The sequence below is a fragment of the Aptenodytes patagonicus genome, chromosome 14 (genome assembly GCF_965638725.1).
Source record: "Aptenodytes patagonicus chromosome 14, bAptPat1.pri.cur, whole genome shotgun sequence".
NCBI classification, from domain to species: domain Eukaryota; kingdom Metazoa; phylum Chordata; class Aves; order Sphenisciformes; family Spheniscidae; genus Aptenodytes; species Aptenodytes patagonicus.
The window spans coordinates 5289745-5307903 of record NC_134962.1 but is presented as its reverse complement, the minus strand read 5'-3'; the positions used below and the strand labels follow the sequence as shown (position 1 = coordinate 5307903).

At 41.5% G+C, this 18159-nt stretch overlaps 1 protein-coding gene across 1 annotated transcript; it reads left to right on the top strand.

The window, feature by feature from the left end:
- The first annotated feature begins 2020 nt into the window (after nt 1–2020).
- On the top strand, nt 2021–16436 carry CDH26 (cadherin 26). The gene is made up of 16 exons (XM_076352405.1): nt 2021–2089; nt 2770–2847; nt 2975–3055; nt 3528–3689; nt 4949–5096; nt 5776–5942; nt 6110–6238; nt 8510–8695; nt 8880–9148; nt 9763–9905; nt 10150–10383; nt 10907–11134; nt 12312–12436; nt 12841–12915; nt 13952–14035; nt 14739–16436. The coding sequence occupies exons 1-16, from the start codon at nt 2021–2023 to the stop codon at nt 14946–14948; spliced, it is 2388 nt and encodes a 795-aa protein (XP_076208520.1). The 3' UTR covers nt 14949–16436.
- The last annotated feature ends 1723 nt before the right edge of the window (nt 16437–18159 follow it).

Genomic DNA, 18159 nt, shown 5'->3' with positions numbered 1-18159 from the left:
GTTATTTTGTCCTGTTAATAGTGAATCTCAGAAGATCATCTACCTGCCTTCCTCCCCATGCTCACTGTTATTTAAAACATCGTGGCCTATTTGACATGATCTATTGCTTTTCTTCTCCCCTGAACAGAAGATCAGTTCATCCCTAAGTCTTCCTTTCACAACTTCCAGAACACTAAATTAATTATTTTCCACTTCTAAAAAAGAATAAACCCCCTTGTGCCCAATAAAAGCAATACAGGAGAAAGGAAAATGCTGTGAAAGTTTTCATAGAAGCCAGGACCTTCCCCATACTCCCTGCCACTCAGCCTTCTTTTTACACAGTTTTATGAGACTTAATTTTTCATTTCCTGCTTCTTTATGTAGTTTTATTTAAAACATATTTTTCACAAGCTGGGTGGGAAGTTCAGCTTCAGGTATGCAAGTTCATACTTGCTTGATGGCTTTTCAGTTGAACAGGACAATCTAGTGTTGTTTATATCAGCTTTCAAATAAGCTTTTACAGAACTTGTTCTTGGTTCAAAGTCTGAAGTAATATAAAAGTAGCACTCCTGGGCACGGCAGATAAAAATAGCTCCCATTAAATATAAAGTTACACATTTGCATTTTTGCAAACGACTGTGAAGTTATTGGGAAATGGCATTTCCAAGTAACTGTCAAGGAAAGCCACATGTTTTATTCTGGCTGTATAATAGTCATAAAACTGCAGTAACGGCACATTTGGTTTGCGTAATACTGAAAGTGGCAGTTGCAATCTGACTGGAAAAGCAACAAAGGAGGACTGAGCTTTGCTTTGGGTCATTCCAGTTTTACAGCATCATCAGTTCATTTTTGTTTAATTTTGTCTGACGAGGCAGAAATACTCGCTTGTCCTTTGGGACGGCTCAAATGCCAGTGAAACCACAGGTAACTACTTAGTGGAAAGAGCTTCGACTGTAACAAGCCGCTGTGTAAACTTCCAGGGAACGACTAACTCAGCTGCAGCCTGCCCGGGCTCGGGGGGCCGCTGCCGCTGCCCGGAGCCCCCGCCGCCGGCCAGCCCCGGGGGACGCTGGCGGAGCAGCCGCTGGACGCGGCCCCGCTCCCTCCGCCCGCCGCTCGGCGCTGCCCGGGGCCGGGGCCGGGGCCGGGGCCGGGACGTTGCCGGGCTCCGCGGCCCCGCGCCGCGCTCCCGCTCCGCTGCCCGCCTCCCATGGAGCTACTCGCCGCGCTGCTTCTCCTGCAGGTAGGTGAGGCGCGGGGGCGCGGGCGCCGCGCTCCCTTCGCCGCAGGGACGAGGGCTCCGGCCGCCGCGGGGTGCCTCCGAGCACGGGGGGCTCCTCTGTCCCCCGGTACCGGGCTCAGGCCTCGCGGAAGGGGGTTTCCAGGAGCGGGGGCCCTCTGCTCCTCCTGCTAGGGACACCGGGGTATTGATGCCTGACAAGAGCGCGCAGGTGCCTAGCGTCGGCTCTGCCGAATTAAGGATCTCCCGCAGCAACTCAGTGGCGTTTCCACGAGTGTTTCTGTGGGGTTCGTGGGCCTGAACTGGGTTGTTCCTTTCCAGGAGTGACAATGTCTGGAACTAATACGGCGATGGCCTGAGCCATTGCTGTGCAACAGGTGCACATGGAGGAGTGTGGAAGCCATAAAGTAGGCAGCTAGAGCTTCCAATATAATCAGAAGTGGCTACACGTACACAAAGGGGAAAGCAGCTTGTCCGGGGCGTCCAGCACAAAGTTTAACCAAGCTGGCAGAGCTGAACCTGGAGCAAAGCTAATAAATGCTACATGCAAGTGCCACGTTAAAGCCTTCCTTGCTGTTTCTACCTCACAGGGGTTTTCCCTGTGTCATACAACTTTACAGGATAGCCCCGAAGCATTACCGGTGAGCCCCCATCGCTTGGCAGGTTTGTAACCATGGCAATTGTATTAAGTATTTTGTTTCTTCAGAAAAAGGTCACTGGGTAAAGGCCCAACCTCTGCCCAAGTCTAGGCAGGAAGAGGTCTGTTTCATTTTTTAAATGCCACTGGAAACATTTGACGGAATGAGTCATAAAACCCCAAGCTTTCCAGTGAAAGCAGTGAGAACTAGGAGGAAGGTCAACAAGTTACCTGTGAGCTAATGGCAACAGTGTAATTTGAGTACTGTCACATTCCTTTGAGGTGAAAGATTTCAAGTAAAAAGCAGTGTTTGAAGCTGGTACAGGAAGCTTGTGCTTATAAAAGGGCAGATCCTGCCAATTAGGGTGCAGTGACCATTCTCAACAATTTATCTTGCCCATCTGGATTAGAGACTTTGGTCCAGTGTTCACCTTCTGGTAAATCAGCTACGTTTGGAACACTTGGAGCCACATGACAGAGTTTCTGAGAACCTGAAATACTCCCCAGACTTAACTTTTTTCCAGTAGTAGGTTTATGTCCTGTCAATACCAGGCAACTTCGGAAGGAGCACTAGACACAGAGAGACAGAGGCGAGCATTTTAAAAACTGGAGATACTTGGTTTGAGAAAAGCCGTAGAGATAATACCATGGACTGTTAGACGCAGTGTTTGCATGTTTCTGGGACTGGCATCACCTGACCAGGGAAATTAGTATCCAAGCTCTCATGCCAATTCATTTGGAATGAGATGGATGATATTTGTGGATGATATTTCCAGGGTTAGATACAATTTAATACAATGCTGTCAAAGCTGGATCAATATGTTTCTGTGAAGCCAAATTCCTCCTAGACAACATATCAATGGTTTCTAGTTAACCACACTTCTCACAATCACCTTTTTCTTTTTTTCACAAGGTTACTGCTGCCAACAGTTTTTCTCATGAAATTGAAAATTCCCGTTTAAGACAAGCCATCCGAAAGAGGAGTATTGAGGTTTGTGGTCAATATTATATAATAACAGATACACAACCATTAATATGTAAACTATGACACTAAATACACTTCTTTATCCAATAGTGGATAGATTCTTATCAGTTAGACAGTCTACTCCTTTTTACAGCCTGCAAAAAGGACCTGGGTTATCACCACCATTGACGTTCAAGAGGAGGACAAAGGACCATTCCCAAAATATGCTGGACAGGTACAAACAACCTCTTAGTAAACGTTCTTCTTGAACCTCAGTCAGGTATTCATCACCACAGATTGTGCAATAAAATACCAAAGGTAGGAGAGGGCAAGAACTGTGCATCAAACAGCAACTTTTAAAAAAACTTACTTGTTCAAAGTTGTCTTATTTACACAGAGTTGGGTAGAATTGTGTGGTGGGGGGGTATACTGCTCCTTTCTATGGGTAGCTGCAGACATACCCAGGGGAAAGAAGACTATAGAGCGGGAGAGGTAAGAGAGTCATTGCACAGAGCTGCGTGCCTGCACATTGTGCAGAGAGTAGTGATGCTGCAACGCAGAAAGCTGCTGGGTTGGCTGAGACCAAGCCTGCAAGCAAGACCCCACCTGCAAAGAGGTGGGCAGGAAGACAATTGGTCTAAAGTCTTTTTAATTTCTGTTCCGTCTTCCCTACTCACACTGCATTGTGCTACTTCTCTTTTCAAAAGCTGTTCAATAACAAATCATTTAATACATCAGTAAAATATTTAATCAGTGGACCTGGGGTAGATGAATCTCCAGAGATTGGATTGTTTTCTATAGAAGATGATGCAAACGGACACGTGTATGTACATCGTACCATTGACAGAGAAAAGACCCCAACTTTTCAGGTAACACACTTTAAAAAAATACTTAAAACTGTTTGCAAATATTAATTGCTTTCTCATGGCTAAATGTTGCACAAGAATGAGACGCACCTATAAGAATTTTAAGTGTGTATTTTTATGACCTCCTTTTCTTATTTTGAACCTCTAAATAAATGCTAAGATGATTGTCTCAGCAGAGACCAATAGGTAACTTCCACATCACTATCGATTATAAGTCTTTGTGGCATGTTTGGACTTCCACAAATATCTGTACACTTCTATCTTCTTTTTTGGTATGACCCTTGATCATAATCTAAAAAATGAAAAGGTTGTCCTGAAATTCAAAGTATGTTACAGGTATAGTGGCCAGAACACTGAGCTGTAAACCCCAAAACTCCTAATCAAGAGAATGGAAGCAAATAGTTATTCATTACCAAAAACCAGATAACACTGGAGGAGCTGCAAAGCTGTATTACTGTAACTTTACATACGAGTAAGCATATGTTTCTCCTTAAAAGCAGAAAAGTGTTCATAAGCAATAAGTGTAATGAAAGAAACGTGATAACAAGTGTATGAATGAAATATGCGAGTGTGGGTTTGTTTTCCTCTTGCAAAAAATCTTCAGTTGTGGTCTCCTTATGTTTATTCTGTGATGATTTCTATTTGTGTCTCTGTGGATTAACGGTACCCAATTGATAGTTACCATTCCACATGGCTTTCTGTGCAAGGTCTTGCCTTCCATAATGAAAAGATAAATTTTGGAGAGCTTTCTATTCCCCCTCACTGGACACATGGCTGTTCCAGGCCAGACACTCTGGGCTTGGTTTTAAAGCAGAAGTAAGTGTAGCAAAGGAGAATTCAGCATTCAGAATTGAATCCCCTGCACATTCATGGATATGGAGCCAAAACATCATAGAAATGCAGCCAGAGAAAACTGAGTGTACTACTTAAATAAGTACTTCAGAATTGGGAAGCACATGTGAAAGCATTCTTTTGTCTGGCCCCAAGGATATTTATGTATTTTATATTAGGCAGTCATTCCAAATAACCCAGATCCAGCTCCAGGTACTGATTTTTTTTAAAGTATTGTTTGATGCACAGGATGACCATTATGAATCTACTGCCTTTGAAAGGTGAAATAATGTCTTAGTGATGCAACTCAAAGCCAAATGCTAGCCAAATATGATGGAAGCAGCTTCAAAATTGAAAGTTTTTTGTTCCATTCTGATATCTAAAGTGATACCATTCATTCCATTCTGATATCTGTGTCGCTACTCATTTAGATACGTTTCGATGTTGTGTACAAAAAAACTGGTGAACCATTGGACCACCCTTTATTTTTCAAGATAAAAGTTAAAGATATTAATGACAACGCACCCAAGTTTCTCAAGGAGGAATATAGCGTTACAGTAAGAGAGAACCACAGTAAAGGTCAGTGCCATCCAAACAAGGAATACTACTGGTTTGTGTACGACTGCTCTCTTTTTCATTCTTTTGTCCTTCTTTTTCCTTTCTCACTAAATCTGTTCTTCTCCCTAGGTTTTACTTAAACACTCATGGGTTTAGGGACTATTTCCTGTGAAGGACTATTTCCTACCTCTTGACTTCTTGTCTGATTCACCTCAATGTACATTAGCATAACGTTGGAGCCATTCTGGAAAAACTCCTAAGATATTTCTTCTTAACTACAAGCCAAGACTTTAGCAGACTAATCTGAACTGTGGATCTGCAACCTGCACATGCACACTGCTTCACAGAAGATGGTCAGACACACTGTTTTAGAAATGCAAAGACGTAATCTGGGTGTGTAGGCATGTGGGCATGGTGCCAGGTCCTCAGGAGCTGGCTGACAGCTGGCATAAATGACTAGGGAATGTTTTTGATAAAGTAAATTCAGGAGTGTGGTAACTCCCTCTATTGTCTAACAGTACTTTAGGCAGATTTGCCACCCAAATGAGGTGGCGGCCAGAGTCTTTGCAGGGATAACCATAGCCACGGGAGAAGTTATAGGTTTTCTTAGGACTTGTGTGTTCAAGAGCCTGCAGACAGGCATGAGAAACTGCATGTCGAGACTAAACACTTCTGTTAATGTCTCAATTCTTCATCCTAGATGAGCCAGTTTTCCAAGTTACTGCCTCGGACAAAGATGAAGACGGCACTGCCAATTCTCAGGTGTCCTATTCTCTAATTATGCAAATGCCCCTTCCAGATGGATTCACATTTAATATTGATCCTACCACAGGATCAATACTTCTGTCAGGATGCCTGGATTATAAGGTGATGTACATATGGCAGCTTCTTATCATTTAATGCGTGATACATGTTCACTACACGTTAACCAGGCATAAGGGGAAGGAGAGTCCCACATCCAGCTTTGTAGCTGTGACTGGCAAAATGCGGGAACTGCTTCTGAACTAAGTTTGGAACTTCCTTCTGTTTTTCAGATTGCCAGCTCTTTCAAACTTCTGATTAAAGCCAGTGACCATGGAACTCCCCAGCTGTCATCTACTGCCACAGTGAATGTAGCTGTTGAAGATGCAAACAACCACTTGCCTGTATTTACTAGTGATAATGTAAGGAAAAACATTATTACTTTACTGAGCCTTTCTAAATACAGTTCAGTCCTTCAAACTGCTAAATACGCTCAGCAGTGGAAATGGAAACCCTCAGACACTTGCAGAATCAGGCCAAAACGTGCAAATGAGCTTTATGTGTTAGAAGAAATCTCTTAAAAATGTGGACAGTAAGAGAATGCTTGACTATTGACAGTGATAAACTTTGTTAGTTTTCTGTTTACAGCACTAGGAGATTTTTGTCCCGCTATTAGTGTAAGGATGCTGATAGACTAGATTATTCTAACACCTGAGAAGCTAAGGTGCTGATTACAATCTACTCTTGAAAGATCCTAGTTTTGATCCATGAAGACCTCAATGCCCCTAATCCTGCCTGCCTACAAACTCAGTACATCTTAATGGGGCAGTTAGGTGTGGTAGCAATGCTTCTGCTGTCATATTCTGTGAGGGTGCTTGTAGAGCATTTGCTGTATGAACGGGAGCTTGCTGGCAGGATGAGGGCTCTGAGGAGTTAAAAGCTGTGAACGGGTAGACAGCTACACTTGAAATCAGATAGGAGCTATCCATTTTCAGGCTCTGGTCCCATTAATAGCTCGGGTCCCAGAAAGACTGTTTTTGTAATTTGCATGTTGACACATTGTTGTGGTTTAACCCCAGCCGGCAGCTAAGCCCCACACAGCCGCTCGCTCACTCTCCCCCCCCCGGTGGGATGGGGGAGAGAATCGGAAGGGTAAAAGTGAGAAAACTCGTGGGTTGAGATAAAAACAGTTTAATAGGGAAAGCAAAAGCCGCGCACGCAAGCAAAGCAAAACAAGGCATTCATTCACTGCTTCCCATGGGCAGGCAGGTGTTCAGCCATCCCCAGGAAAGCAGGGCTCCGTCACACACAACGATTACTTGGCAAGACAAGTTCCGTGACTCCGATTGTCCTCCCCTTCCCCCTTCTTCCCCCAGCTTTCTATGCCGAGCACGACGCCATATGGTGTGGGATGTCCCTTGTGTCAGTTGGGGTCAGCTGTCCTGGCTGTGTCCCCTCCCAGCTCCTTGTGCCCCCCAGCCTGCTCGCTGGTGGGGTGGGGTGAGAGGCAGAAAAGGCCTTGACTGTGTGTCAGCACTGCTCAGCAGTAACGAAAACATCCCCGTGTTATCAACGCTGTTTCCAGCACAAATCCAAAACACAGCCCCATACTGGCTACTAGGAAGAAAATTAACTCGATGCCAGATAAAACCAGCACAGACATCCAGAGTGCAGAGTCTTGTCAAGCACTGGTATGTGTAAATATCTGAAATTGTGAACAGTAAGAATAGATAGTGGGTTACAAAGTGGGTACAAAGTTACCTACGAAAGCAAACACACTTACCAGCATGTTACTATGGTAGGTCTCCTACCTGCAGAATGGTGTTTGGAAGACCTGACGGAATAAGGTTAGATAATCTGCCAAAACAGGTTTATACAAAAAATCTGTCCTTCACCATCATTAACTCCAGTCTCGTAAAATTCTGAGCCTTCTCACAGCTGTGATTTGTTCCCTCTATCTGAGTACATGTATTATTCTTTGCAGCATTTTTAAAAGTTGTGGTGCAAGTACAGTATTGTTTACGTATGAAAAGGCAAGAGTCTGAATTTTCAGATCTCAGCCAGTGACCAACTTATATGAAGAAAATAAACACAAACAAATTACATGTTATTAGCATCTCATCTTTTAAGACATATTTCTGCCTTAGGTGATTTAATTGGCATTTCTTAGCCTGTCTTTGGAGTGCTAGTTAGACAAGCTGGTGACTACATTGCACCATCAAAAATTTAAACCATTGTGAAGAAATTACCTAAAATCTTACATGTACTTGCTTTCAACAAGGTCAGTTATGCAACATCTGCAGACTAGTTCTGGCCTAAACCTGTATGCACCAATCTCTTCTACATGGCAGAAGACAATCCTGGATGAAAAGCCCCAGTGGCATTTATGGGCCTATTGCTCTAGTCAATATTAGGAGAGACAAGTAGTCTCCTGGTTTTAGATGAAGACCAGGTTTAGTAATAAGTTCTTTATGAAGTCAGTGGGAATGTGTTGGAGGAAAGTTAGTTCTGCAACTCCCATAGGGGTTCTCTGTCACTGAGCGGGGACACATGAACCACCGCAGACAACGACGGTGTGTGCAGAAAGTAGCTCCACATGCTCTGGTGGTGGCACTCTGGCTCAGAACTGACTAACAAGCTTCTTCCTCTTGCAGAATAGAAATAGTCCTTACTTCTTTCCTTTCCCCTCCCAGTACCAGCTACAGGTTTCAGCAGGTCAAGAACATCCAGCTGTATTACGGCTCCAAGTGGAAGATAAAGACTCTCCCAACACTCCAGCTTGGAGAGCAAAATACAGAGTAACAAAAGGCAATGAGAAGAAACAGTTCACCATTGAGACGGATCCGGACACAAATGAAGGCATTTTGAGTGTTATCGAGGTAAGGAGCAGTAATAGATGAGCTACAGCATGGCAATGTGTAGCGTGGCCAGTCTGATTACAAGACTGATAGCATCTTAGCTGAGTTTGGTGAGCTCAGCTCACCTCTGAGTTCCAGGTATATAGAGATGACTGCCAAACCAAAGGTCATAACTGCTAATCAGACTTTTGTCTGGGGTTTTCAGCCTCTCAACTATGAAGATGACTCTGAGATGAGACTTGTTATTTCTGTAGCAAATGAAGAACCTTTCTTCTTGTGTAAAAACGGCATTGTGAAGATCTCAAGCCTAGAATCCATGAATACAACTGTGAACATCAAGGTCTTACAGTCACAATGGGCTCCTAGGTTTCATCCTCCTATACTTACTGTCCAAAAAGAAGATTCAATGAAGCCTGGGAGAGTATTTAGAAGGTATCCTGCCACATATCCAGAAGATGTGCCAAATAAGATAAAGTAAGTGGAGATGATTCTAACCTTCAGAATAAGAAATAGCTTAGGAATATAAAGAGGTTTTCAAGCTTAATTTGATATACATACATATATGAATATACAGACACATATATTTACACTTATATGAACATATACATTAGAGGTGCAGGTTTGCTATTGATGATACCGCAGATCCAGGTAGCTGGTTCTGTAAGATACATTTAAAGGTGCAGTCAGTTCTTGGTTGCTCAGTATTTCTGTTGTCTTCAAAATATTTTTGCCTAAAACCAGGTTGCATTATTTATATTTTACTTTTGATGACAAAATTTTGATGCCATAGAAAGGACTAAGGTATGCTTGGCTTTAAGAATGGTAATCTGATGTGGAAATTAGATACTTTCTTAGCCCCTAGGAACAGTTTTGATGGGCCTGTACAAGGTATGGGGACTTGTATAGGGAACTGTTTGTTGGCTGTGTTGAAACACAGAGCTTGTTACAGAGTTAACAAAAGGTAAGCATCACTAACAAGTAAAAATACCTACAGAGCTTAAAAGGACAAAGAAAGATGCAGTAGAATTTTTCTATTCTTCAAAATCCATTTAAGATTGTAACTTGTAACTTTTTCCTTTCTTTTTAAGATATGAACTAGCCCATGACCCAGATGGTTGGCTGAGTGTGGATGAGAATTCTGGAGTTCTTACTGTGGCAAAAGAATTTGGTCAAGAATCCCCTTATGTGAACAACAGCCTGTATACCATTATTGTTCATGCTATTGATCATGGTAAGTAGCCGGTCCGAAAATATTCAAGCAGTATTTGGACTGTTTGAGATGAGGTGCGTGTTAGATATAAAATGATAGCAAGACTAAGGATCTAAGTGGAGAATGGTAATGCAGAACACCCTAATGTTTAAAACTTGTGTTATGTGTAACTAGTAGGAAAAACCAGACAGAGATCCTGCCGATGGACTGGCTTTTGTCGATATCCAGTTGTGAGTGTTTTTCTGTTTCTTTTGCTCCTATCTAGGTGTTCCACCACAGACTGGTACTGGCACCATCCTGCTTTACTTGTCTGACATTAATGATCGTATGCCAACATTAGTGGCTCCTTCTTTAGATGTGTGTGTCAAAAAAGAAGGGATGCCTCTCATTATAAAAGCTAAGTCTGCTCTGGTCCATTCACATTCTGGGCCATTTACATTTGAGCTGGCTGAGGACTCTGAAGATGTGAAGCATAACTGGAAATTAGGAGGGAACTTTGGTGAGTTCTTCCTTTCATGTCCTTCATGAGAAGTTCATTGTCAGTTATGTGCTCTCTAGTTATTTCACTGTCTCTTACCTTTATGGTTTGTTACTGATTAGTCTCAATGAGACTGAAAGGACATGGAAGAACAGCTTTCAAAATATAAAGTTTGCAATTTGAAAAAAAGTTACATTGTTCTTCATCTCTGCTGAGGAGGACAGGACCAGAAGCAATGTGCTCAAATTGCAGAAAGGGGGATAAGACAGTTGCATTTGATTAATTACCTGATGAATTCTAGAGGTTATCGGTGCAGCTATGCCAGAATGCAGCAAGATTGGGACAGATCTCTTTGCCCAGAAGGCTCAGCAAGGTGATAAAGTGGGATGTCATCTTGTCCTATTTACTATGGTGTATTAAGGCTGGAAAAAGTATTTGAAATCGGGGTGCAAATGAATTTCCTTTTGATTATCAACAGAAGGGACTGTAGAATATCAGACTCCTTTCTATGGATCTTGAAATAATTTGCTTCTCTGCTTTTTAGGGGAGTCAGTTGAGCTTTTAATGTTAAGAAGCCTCCCAGAAGGTAGCTACTTGGTGCCCGTCATTATTCAGGACAGGCAAGGATTTTCTACAAGGCAGAATCAGCATGTTAGGCTCTGCTTTTGCCCAGATGGACATACATGTAAAGACTCACCACTTCCACAAGCAGCAGTGAGACTTGGAGGTGGTGCCATTGCAATAATACTGATGGCTTTCTTATTACTACTGGGTAAGTAACCTCCTAACTTATGCATGCAAGTTATCTGTCATCTGCCCATTGGATCTCATTGCACTTGCAGCTCATGAACATGTGCTAAAATCTACCAGCCTTAACAGGAAAGGCCATTTGCCTTAATGTGTTAGAGTGTAGTCAAGGTGCAAGCAGTTAATACTTGCACTCTTCATGGCGCTTCCATCCATGTGTCCTGGGGTCCATGACCCATTCTCTCTTCAAATTTTAGGAAGACCTTAGTTTTCCAACACAAGACATTGCCATTTCCATCCAGTAACCGACGAGATCTTTTTTGATAGCCAAGAAAACTTTCAAATCACTAGGCACTATGATACAATGTGTAATGCAGAGGAAGGTGTTCTCCAAGGCTGACAACACAGGGTAAAAGACACTAGAAAGATTAGTGAAAATTATCTGCAGTCATGGTTGGGATGTGAAAAGGTGAGGACTGTGTGTTATAGAGAAGTGAAAAAGGGAACGTAACACAGATGCATGGAATACTATTGTATGAACAACAATAAATACAAGTATGTAACCTAGGAAAAAAGAAAATATCGAAACAAAAAACAGAAATGTCATGTTAACAGGTGGAATTTTTCAGCTTGTTACTTGTGAAAATCACGATTATATTGTGGCTAGAGTACAACTGGCAAATGTAGATGTGTCATTAAGCTGAACTCTAGTACAACAAAGTAAATATTCTTGTTTGCTTTGGATGAAATTGAATACTTGACTTTTTTGACATTAATCATGTACTGGCTAACTGGAAGTAATGAATTTCTCCCATAGGGTTACACTACTCAGTAATTGCTTGTTATAGAGCTGCTTCCTCTGTAACAGCTCATGTTGTTTACTGCTGAAGAGGTGAATTTATTTTCAGATTCTTTATCTGAAGCAAAAATTAATAGATTATCTGACCCCTATTCCGCTGCTTACCTGTGAGTGATCTAGTATGTCTGCCTGCTCAATGCAGTGCTCTGTGGAGGTAACAGCTTGGCTCTCTAAAGCAGGCTAAGCACTCCAGGCCAAGCATCGCATCTGCACAGCTACATTGCTGGAGTTTTCCGAGTTAGCTCATTTGGAACTGGGCTGGGTACCTCACCAACCCACTGTATTGAGTCATACAGATCTATTCACAATGCCCATTTCACCATTCCCTTTCTTGTTTCAACAGTTTTCAGTATTCTACTTTACCAGTTTTACGTGCTGGGATCTAAAAGCAAAGCTATTGTTCTACCTCAAGAAGGTGAACAGACTTTAATCAACTATAATGAAGAGAGCAGAATGTCTTTATCTCAAGTAAGTGCAAAAGCATATATTCACATTACCCCACCAGTGTTGTGTGGCTGAATCTGGTAGTGGTCATCTTTTATGTTTCCTCTGGTTTTGGTATTGAACAAAATAAAGGGGTTTTTTTGCCACTATCTGGGGAGTGGTGTTCTGTGTGGACTGGATAATGCTACTGTGGTGACAGACTATTATCACTCCTACCATTTTTCACTATCAGCAGGACCTTCCCAGGTGCCTCATCCTACTGATGAATCCAACAGATGAGGAGGCACATCATCTCTTGTCACACTGCCCATACTAGTGTTTTCAACAAGGAAGTAAATGAAAGTGAAAAAGGGAATAGTCTGCAAAAATGTGATCCTTCACAGCCTAGTTCAGTTTCTTATTAATACCATCCCTCTCCCTGTACGCAGGCTAAGCTGGATATTTCAGATCATGCTGCTCTACCACCTGTGCCTGTGGAGGCTGGAAAAGAAGTGATTGTGGAGGTAACTGCCTGTTTCCTTATGTAAATGCCCTTTTTTACACCACAGACATTGGTAATCCCAAGAATGAGGTTTGGTATTAATAATAGTGGGAAGAATAATGCAATATAGTTCAATTAGAAAATAAGTGTCACTTGTTGGAGATTCCACTGGTATTTAAAATACTGTTGACAACTTTTTTTTCCTAACAGCTTTCAGTTTGAGGCAGGCACTTCTTTTCATTAGTTATTGTTCTAAATATTTGGAAGTGTAATTTCTTCCAAAATTCTTATCACAGTACCTGAATTGATATGCACAAGATTTTATTCAGTCCTTGGCATAAGTGAAATGGAACCATTGTTCTTCAGATATCTATCAAAAACATGATGGTCAACACCTTCTACTTAATATACTGTAAAAGTGTGGACAGGATTTATGAGTATTTTTATGACTATAAGATGTACTTCTCGGGGTTTGAAGGCTTTTGAGTTTGTTCTGTGGGTTTTTGTACTGTATTCTCTAACAGATGTCTATTTTTATTGTAAAGAATGCCTGAAGGCAATTCTGGTCTACATCAGTAGGTGATTGCCATGCGTAAGAACAATCTTTGTCTTACAGCACACAAAGAAAATGTAAAATAGTCTCTTTTATGTATGTGAGAACCCAATTCCACAATCCTTAAGACCATAGTTAGGAGCTAGGATTACCTGTCTGAGTAGACATTATAAAGTTCTGAGGTCATGTTTGGTGCCATTAATGAAAAGGAATCCAATAAATTTAGAGGAAGAAACATATTTAATTACTGGAGATTATGAAGAATGCCTACAGTTGGTGACTCCATGTACACATGGAGTATGTACTTATAAGAATACACATGGAATATGTACTTATAAGAAGAAACAGTCCCTGAGCAGAAAAAGGTGCAATGTAACTGGAGAAGACAGCGCAAGAGAAATGGATGTAACAGAGAGAAAGATAATTGGATTTATTTGTATCTGAAAGAAATGTTAGTAGGTGACTTTATGCCGGTCAAACCTGAGATACTATGTCTGTCTTCCAGGGCGGCCTGCACATTAGTTACGAGACATTGCAAGTAAGACACCTTGATTACATCATACAGACAGTGGACAAAATACTGGGTCAGGTATGATTCAATGAATGTTGAATCCCTCCTTTGTCAAGTTGGCTTGTAAGAATAGGAAAAAAGGCTTGCAAAACTGGAAAGCTGCTATGGCTTCAGTTACTCTCTCAGCCCACATCTAAGAAGCATTGCAATTGAAAGCAAGGGATATATTTGATGGGGAAACATTCAAGACTCTTCCTTGTTGAAAATGCCTTGTCTCCTAGACATCTTGCTGCCTCTGGCTGGTCATTCAGCAGTTACTGCAAGGCTGGGTTCTGTCACCTGTAACAAACTCTTCAAGACGGGGAAGTGGGGCTAAAATGCTTTCTCTTGCTGTGCAGTGTTAAAGTTCGGTTGCCTGCTCTTTCACTTCTGTGCTATCAGGGAAATCCTAGTTTGTCTTGCCATGTCCTGTCTGGCCACTGCATGTTCACAGGCCTGTCCTCCATGCCTCCTTGGGCAGTCATGCTTACTTGATAGCTGTCTGGTCCGGGGCAGATCAAATGCTCTTTTCTGCCTCATTTGTACTCTAGGAGAAGTTCAGGCGCTGGTGCTTATGCAGCTGAGAGTTTCAGTAAAACTTTTCCTTATCAGAGAAAGACTCATACTCTTCACTGTAACCTCCTGGCTTACCTGCCTAATTTGCATACCATGAATTCCTTTACTTTCCAAAAGGGCAGTAGGAACTTCCATGATGATTTGCATCATTTCTTCCCTTCTTTAGAAACTGTATTACCAAAACACCCTGGAAGATTATGGGGCCATCTATGAACCTTGCAGGTACGCTGAGGAAGGAGAACTAGAACGAAATAACTCCACCTGCTCTGTCTCCATTGGCAGTGAGGAGCTGCCTGTTGATTTTTTGAACACTCTGGGACCAAAGTTTTCTGCTCTGGAAGAAATCTGTCAGAAGCAATTTCCATCATTCAATTAATTTCAAAAGGCTGTGACTACTTTATGGTGTTGCAAAGGCTTCTGGCAGAAGCACTGACAAATTCTGAAAAAAAGAACTGCCTGTGGCAGAAGGCGTTGCGGTATGTTTGCACCATGAGTACCTGGCCATTTATTCTTCCTGCCTACACTGTTCGCATGCCTGTGGCCAAGAACGTGACCTATCTGGAAGGTCCACGTGGCTCTGCAGAGATGATGGAGTGATTTTGGCATATTCTGTGCAGACTTACACAAATAGAAGATCTGATATTAAGGATCCTCAATTTAGTATGCAAAGGAAAAAACCAGAACTACTAGGCTAGAAATTCCAGTCAAAGTTCCATATGGAAATAAGCCAGTATTGAACAGAGAAGGCAATTACCAGCTAGGCCAGCGATACAGTCCTTTCTCCAGTAAGAAGTCTCTTTAAATCCAAGATTAACTTTAGTGCAGTGCCATGTGGATCTGACTTGATGATCAAATCTTTTATTTCTATATGACACTGAAACATCGAAGAGAAAGTGCACTTCTACTCTTAGTGTGACTGTAACCGCATAATGACCTGAGAGGTCTGCACCGTCCTTGCCTTTTAGCATAAAACAGGTGCTTATTTAGTGTTTGCATGCTTATGCTGGCATCTGGTGGCCCTTAGTATTATTACAATATCGTAAATACTCTAAATGCTAAGAAATTGTTGACGGAGGACAAGGTATGGTTATTCCTTTCATTCAAATAACTACCTTCTCTAAATTAGCTACAAGTGACTGTGATGAAGAAATTCATGGGTTTCCTCAAGCACCATTGATAAAACAGATGACATGATAAAGAAAGGATGGTATCACGTTTCTCTGTATGGAAACCACAGATGTGTTACTTCTAAATTTTGTGATTTGTGCATGTCTGAATGTGTGCAATTGACCTATGCTCAGTTATAGCATGGTGGCTATAGGTGTTATAATACATGAATGAGGAAAGAATAGCTCAGAAGATAGTATTCTGCCATTAGGTAAGTTATACAGGCAGTAAGAGATGGAATTAGTCACCATTCTTGCTTCTGTTCTATTACAATTCTGTGCTAAAAGAAAAATGCTTTGCCTAAGGCAAGCACTAAGTCTGGTATCTAAGGCACTGTTCTTCTGTTTGAAAGTTTACATAAACAATAAATTATGCTTTTGCTCAGATGTTATTAACTAATAATTCAAGGCTGGAAACTTCAGTCAAGTGTGATAAAAGAATTTGGCTGCGTGGCAGGCAGCTAAGTTTTCCTAAATGCCAGCAGCAGGATGTATTTACACAATAAATCACTACTCTGATAAACTGTCCTTAACTTATAATTCCACATAGAAGACTTCAAATCATGGCAGTGATTTAGCAGCACTGCTAATGACCAAGATGACTTTTTCATTGCAAATTATAACCATATTGGTAAGATTAGAACTGTGCTGTGTTTTCCTACTTCCTCTGAAAATTATACAAGATTAAAAATAACAATGAAAGTATTCTGTGTGTTTATTGTTTGTGTAAATTTGTGTTGGGTCTACAGGATACCATGCTTACAAATACCAAAACATGAGATGTGATCAGATCCACCGTTGCTACTGCCAGAAAAAGCTCTCTCTCTCTCTCTTGCGTGGAAAAAAAAGAACTGTTTTAATGAAAAGCTATTGCATAGCAAATGAGAACGTTCCCTGGAGGTTCTTACAATCACATACGATGTGCCCATACAGGTAGTAACATTCATTATTTCAGTGTCTTCAAGGATTTAGGAGACTTATACACACTAAGCTAATACAGCTTCCCAGCATCATTGTGAGGTAACGATGTAGTGTTTACACTTTAAAGAGCAGAAATTAAGGCTGAAAGAGCTCCTTGGTTGACCACAGTCACACAGAGCTTGCAGCAAACTAAGGAACGGCACTTGCCCATTGTGCTCCATGTATATCTTGCCTTTCACCAATAATGTTGACCTTTGCAGCAGCTTTTTACACCATTCTTTTTGACCAGACCTGAGGAATATGCACTCTGCTACGGTCATATCAAAACAGTACAAAATACAGTCTTGGAGCAAACAGTGATGGAAGTAACAAATAATTAAAACTTTCATTTTACAGATAAGGGACTGATGCACAGAAATCGCAAGTCAGCTCCCATAGTCAAAGAGAGACTTGCAGAATGGATCTAGATTTTCAGAATGCCCTTTTGGCACTGTAATCATTGAAGTATCATTATAGTCATAATTCCTGTCAAGGCCTGTCATTTATGCAATTACCTGGACAAAAAATATTCCTCCTTTTTCTCACTACGGATTTGCAATCACAAATTTGGTGATGTGACACTTGAACTCCCATTAATGATCACATTGTTGATCTTTTTATCTAACTATGGTAGCTGTATATACCATGTAAGTGCATAATGAGGTGTTCAGTTCATTTGAATTATTGTTCTAATATTTTAAATATCACTATGTGCCTTTTAATAGGAATGAGTACTTTTATGTAGGAATGACAAAGCATGCTACAAACACCTAAATAACCATGCAAACTGCTGAAAACTGTTATGATTCCTGCTGCCAAAATACAGACAGGTAATCTGTCATGCATCAACTGGGGGTGTCTGGACAACAGCAAAACTCAACAGAGGATCCAGAAAGTCTAGCGTTGTAGGTCTGTGTCTCAGCTCCATATGACAATTACTTCTTTCTCCATCTGTGCATAAGGTTTGAGTTGACATTTCTTCTCAAATGGGAGTGGAGGAAACCTAAAGTAGTTTATTAATCTCCCATTGTCTTAAAAACTAGAAACATCTGCTTGAGACACAAGTAACTTCTTAGTGGAGTTTGGCAGTAGGGAGGCCCAGGCTAATGAGGTATACCTTCACTATGACATTACTACAGCCAAAAAGGTTTATTTAGAGGCTGCCATGGGACACAATGATTAATAAGTAGTGAAAATGAGGCATAAATCAGAGCATTTCTCATGTACATCACACATTTGCATCAATCACACTTTAAAGACACTATTGCAGGAAGCTAGTCAGTAAACGGCTCTTAATCATGTGAGGCTGAGGTCTACCTCAGGAGACAAAGAGGTAAGTGTCTGGAGGCAGCATGCTTACTTGTGCCACACAACACACTGAATATTACGATGATATCCCCATCAAGCTTTGGGCCTCAAAACTGCTGTTACCCTGTCTCTGCTGAGGGTGACAGCGAACCA

Excerpts from the sequence above, each read along its gene's own strand:
- CDH26 (XM_076352405.1), top strand. The coding sequence starts at position 2,021 with ATGAGTCATAAAACCCCAAGCTTTCCAGTGAAAGCAGTGAGAACTAGG. Across the intron at positions 2,848-2,974 it reads TCCGAAAGAGGAGTATTGAG|CCTGCAAAAAGGACCTGGGT; the intron begins GTTTGTGGTCAA and ends TCCTTTTTACAG. Across the intron at positions 11,135-12,311 it reads GGCTTTCTTATTACTACTGG|TTTTCAGTATTCTACTTTAC; the intron begins GTAAGTAACCTC and ends TTGTTTCAACAG.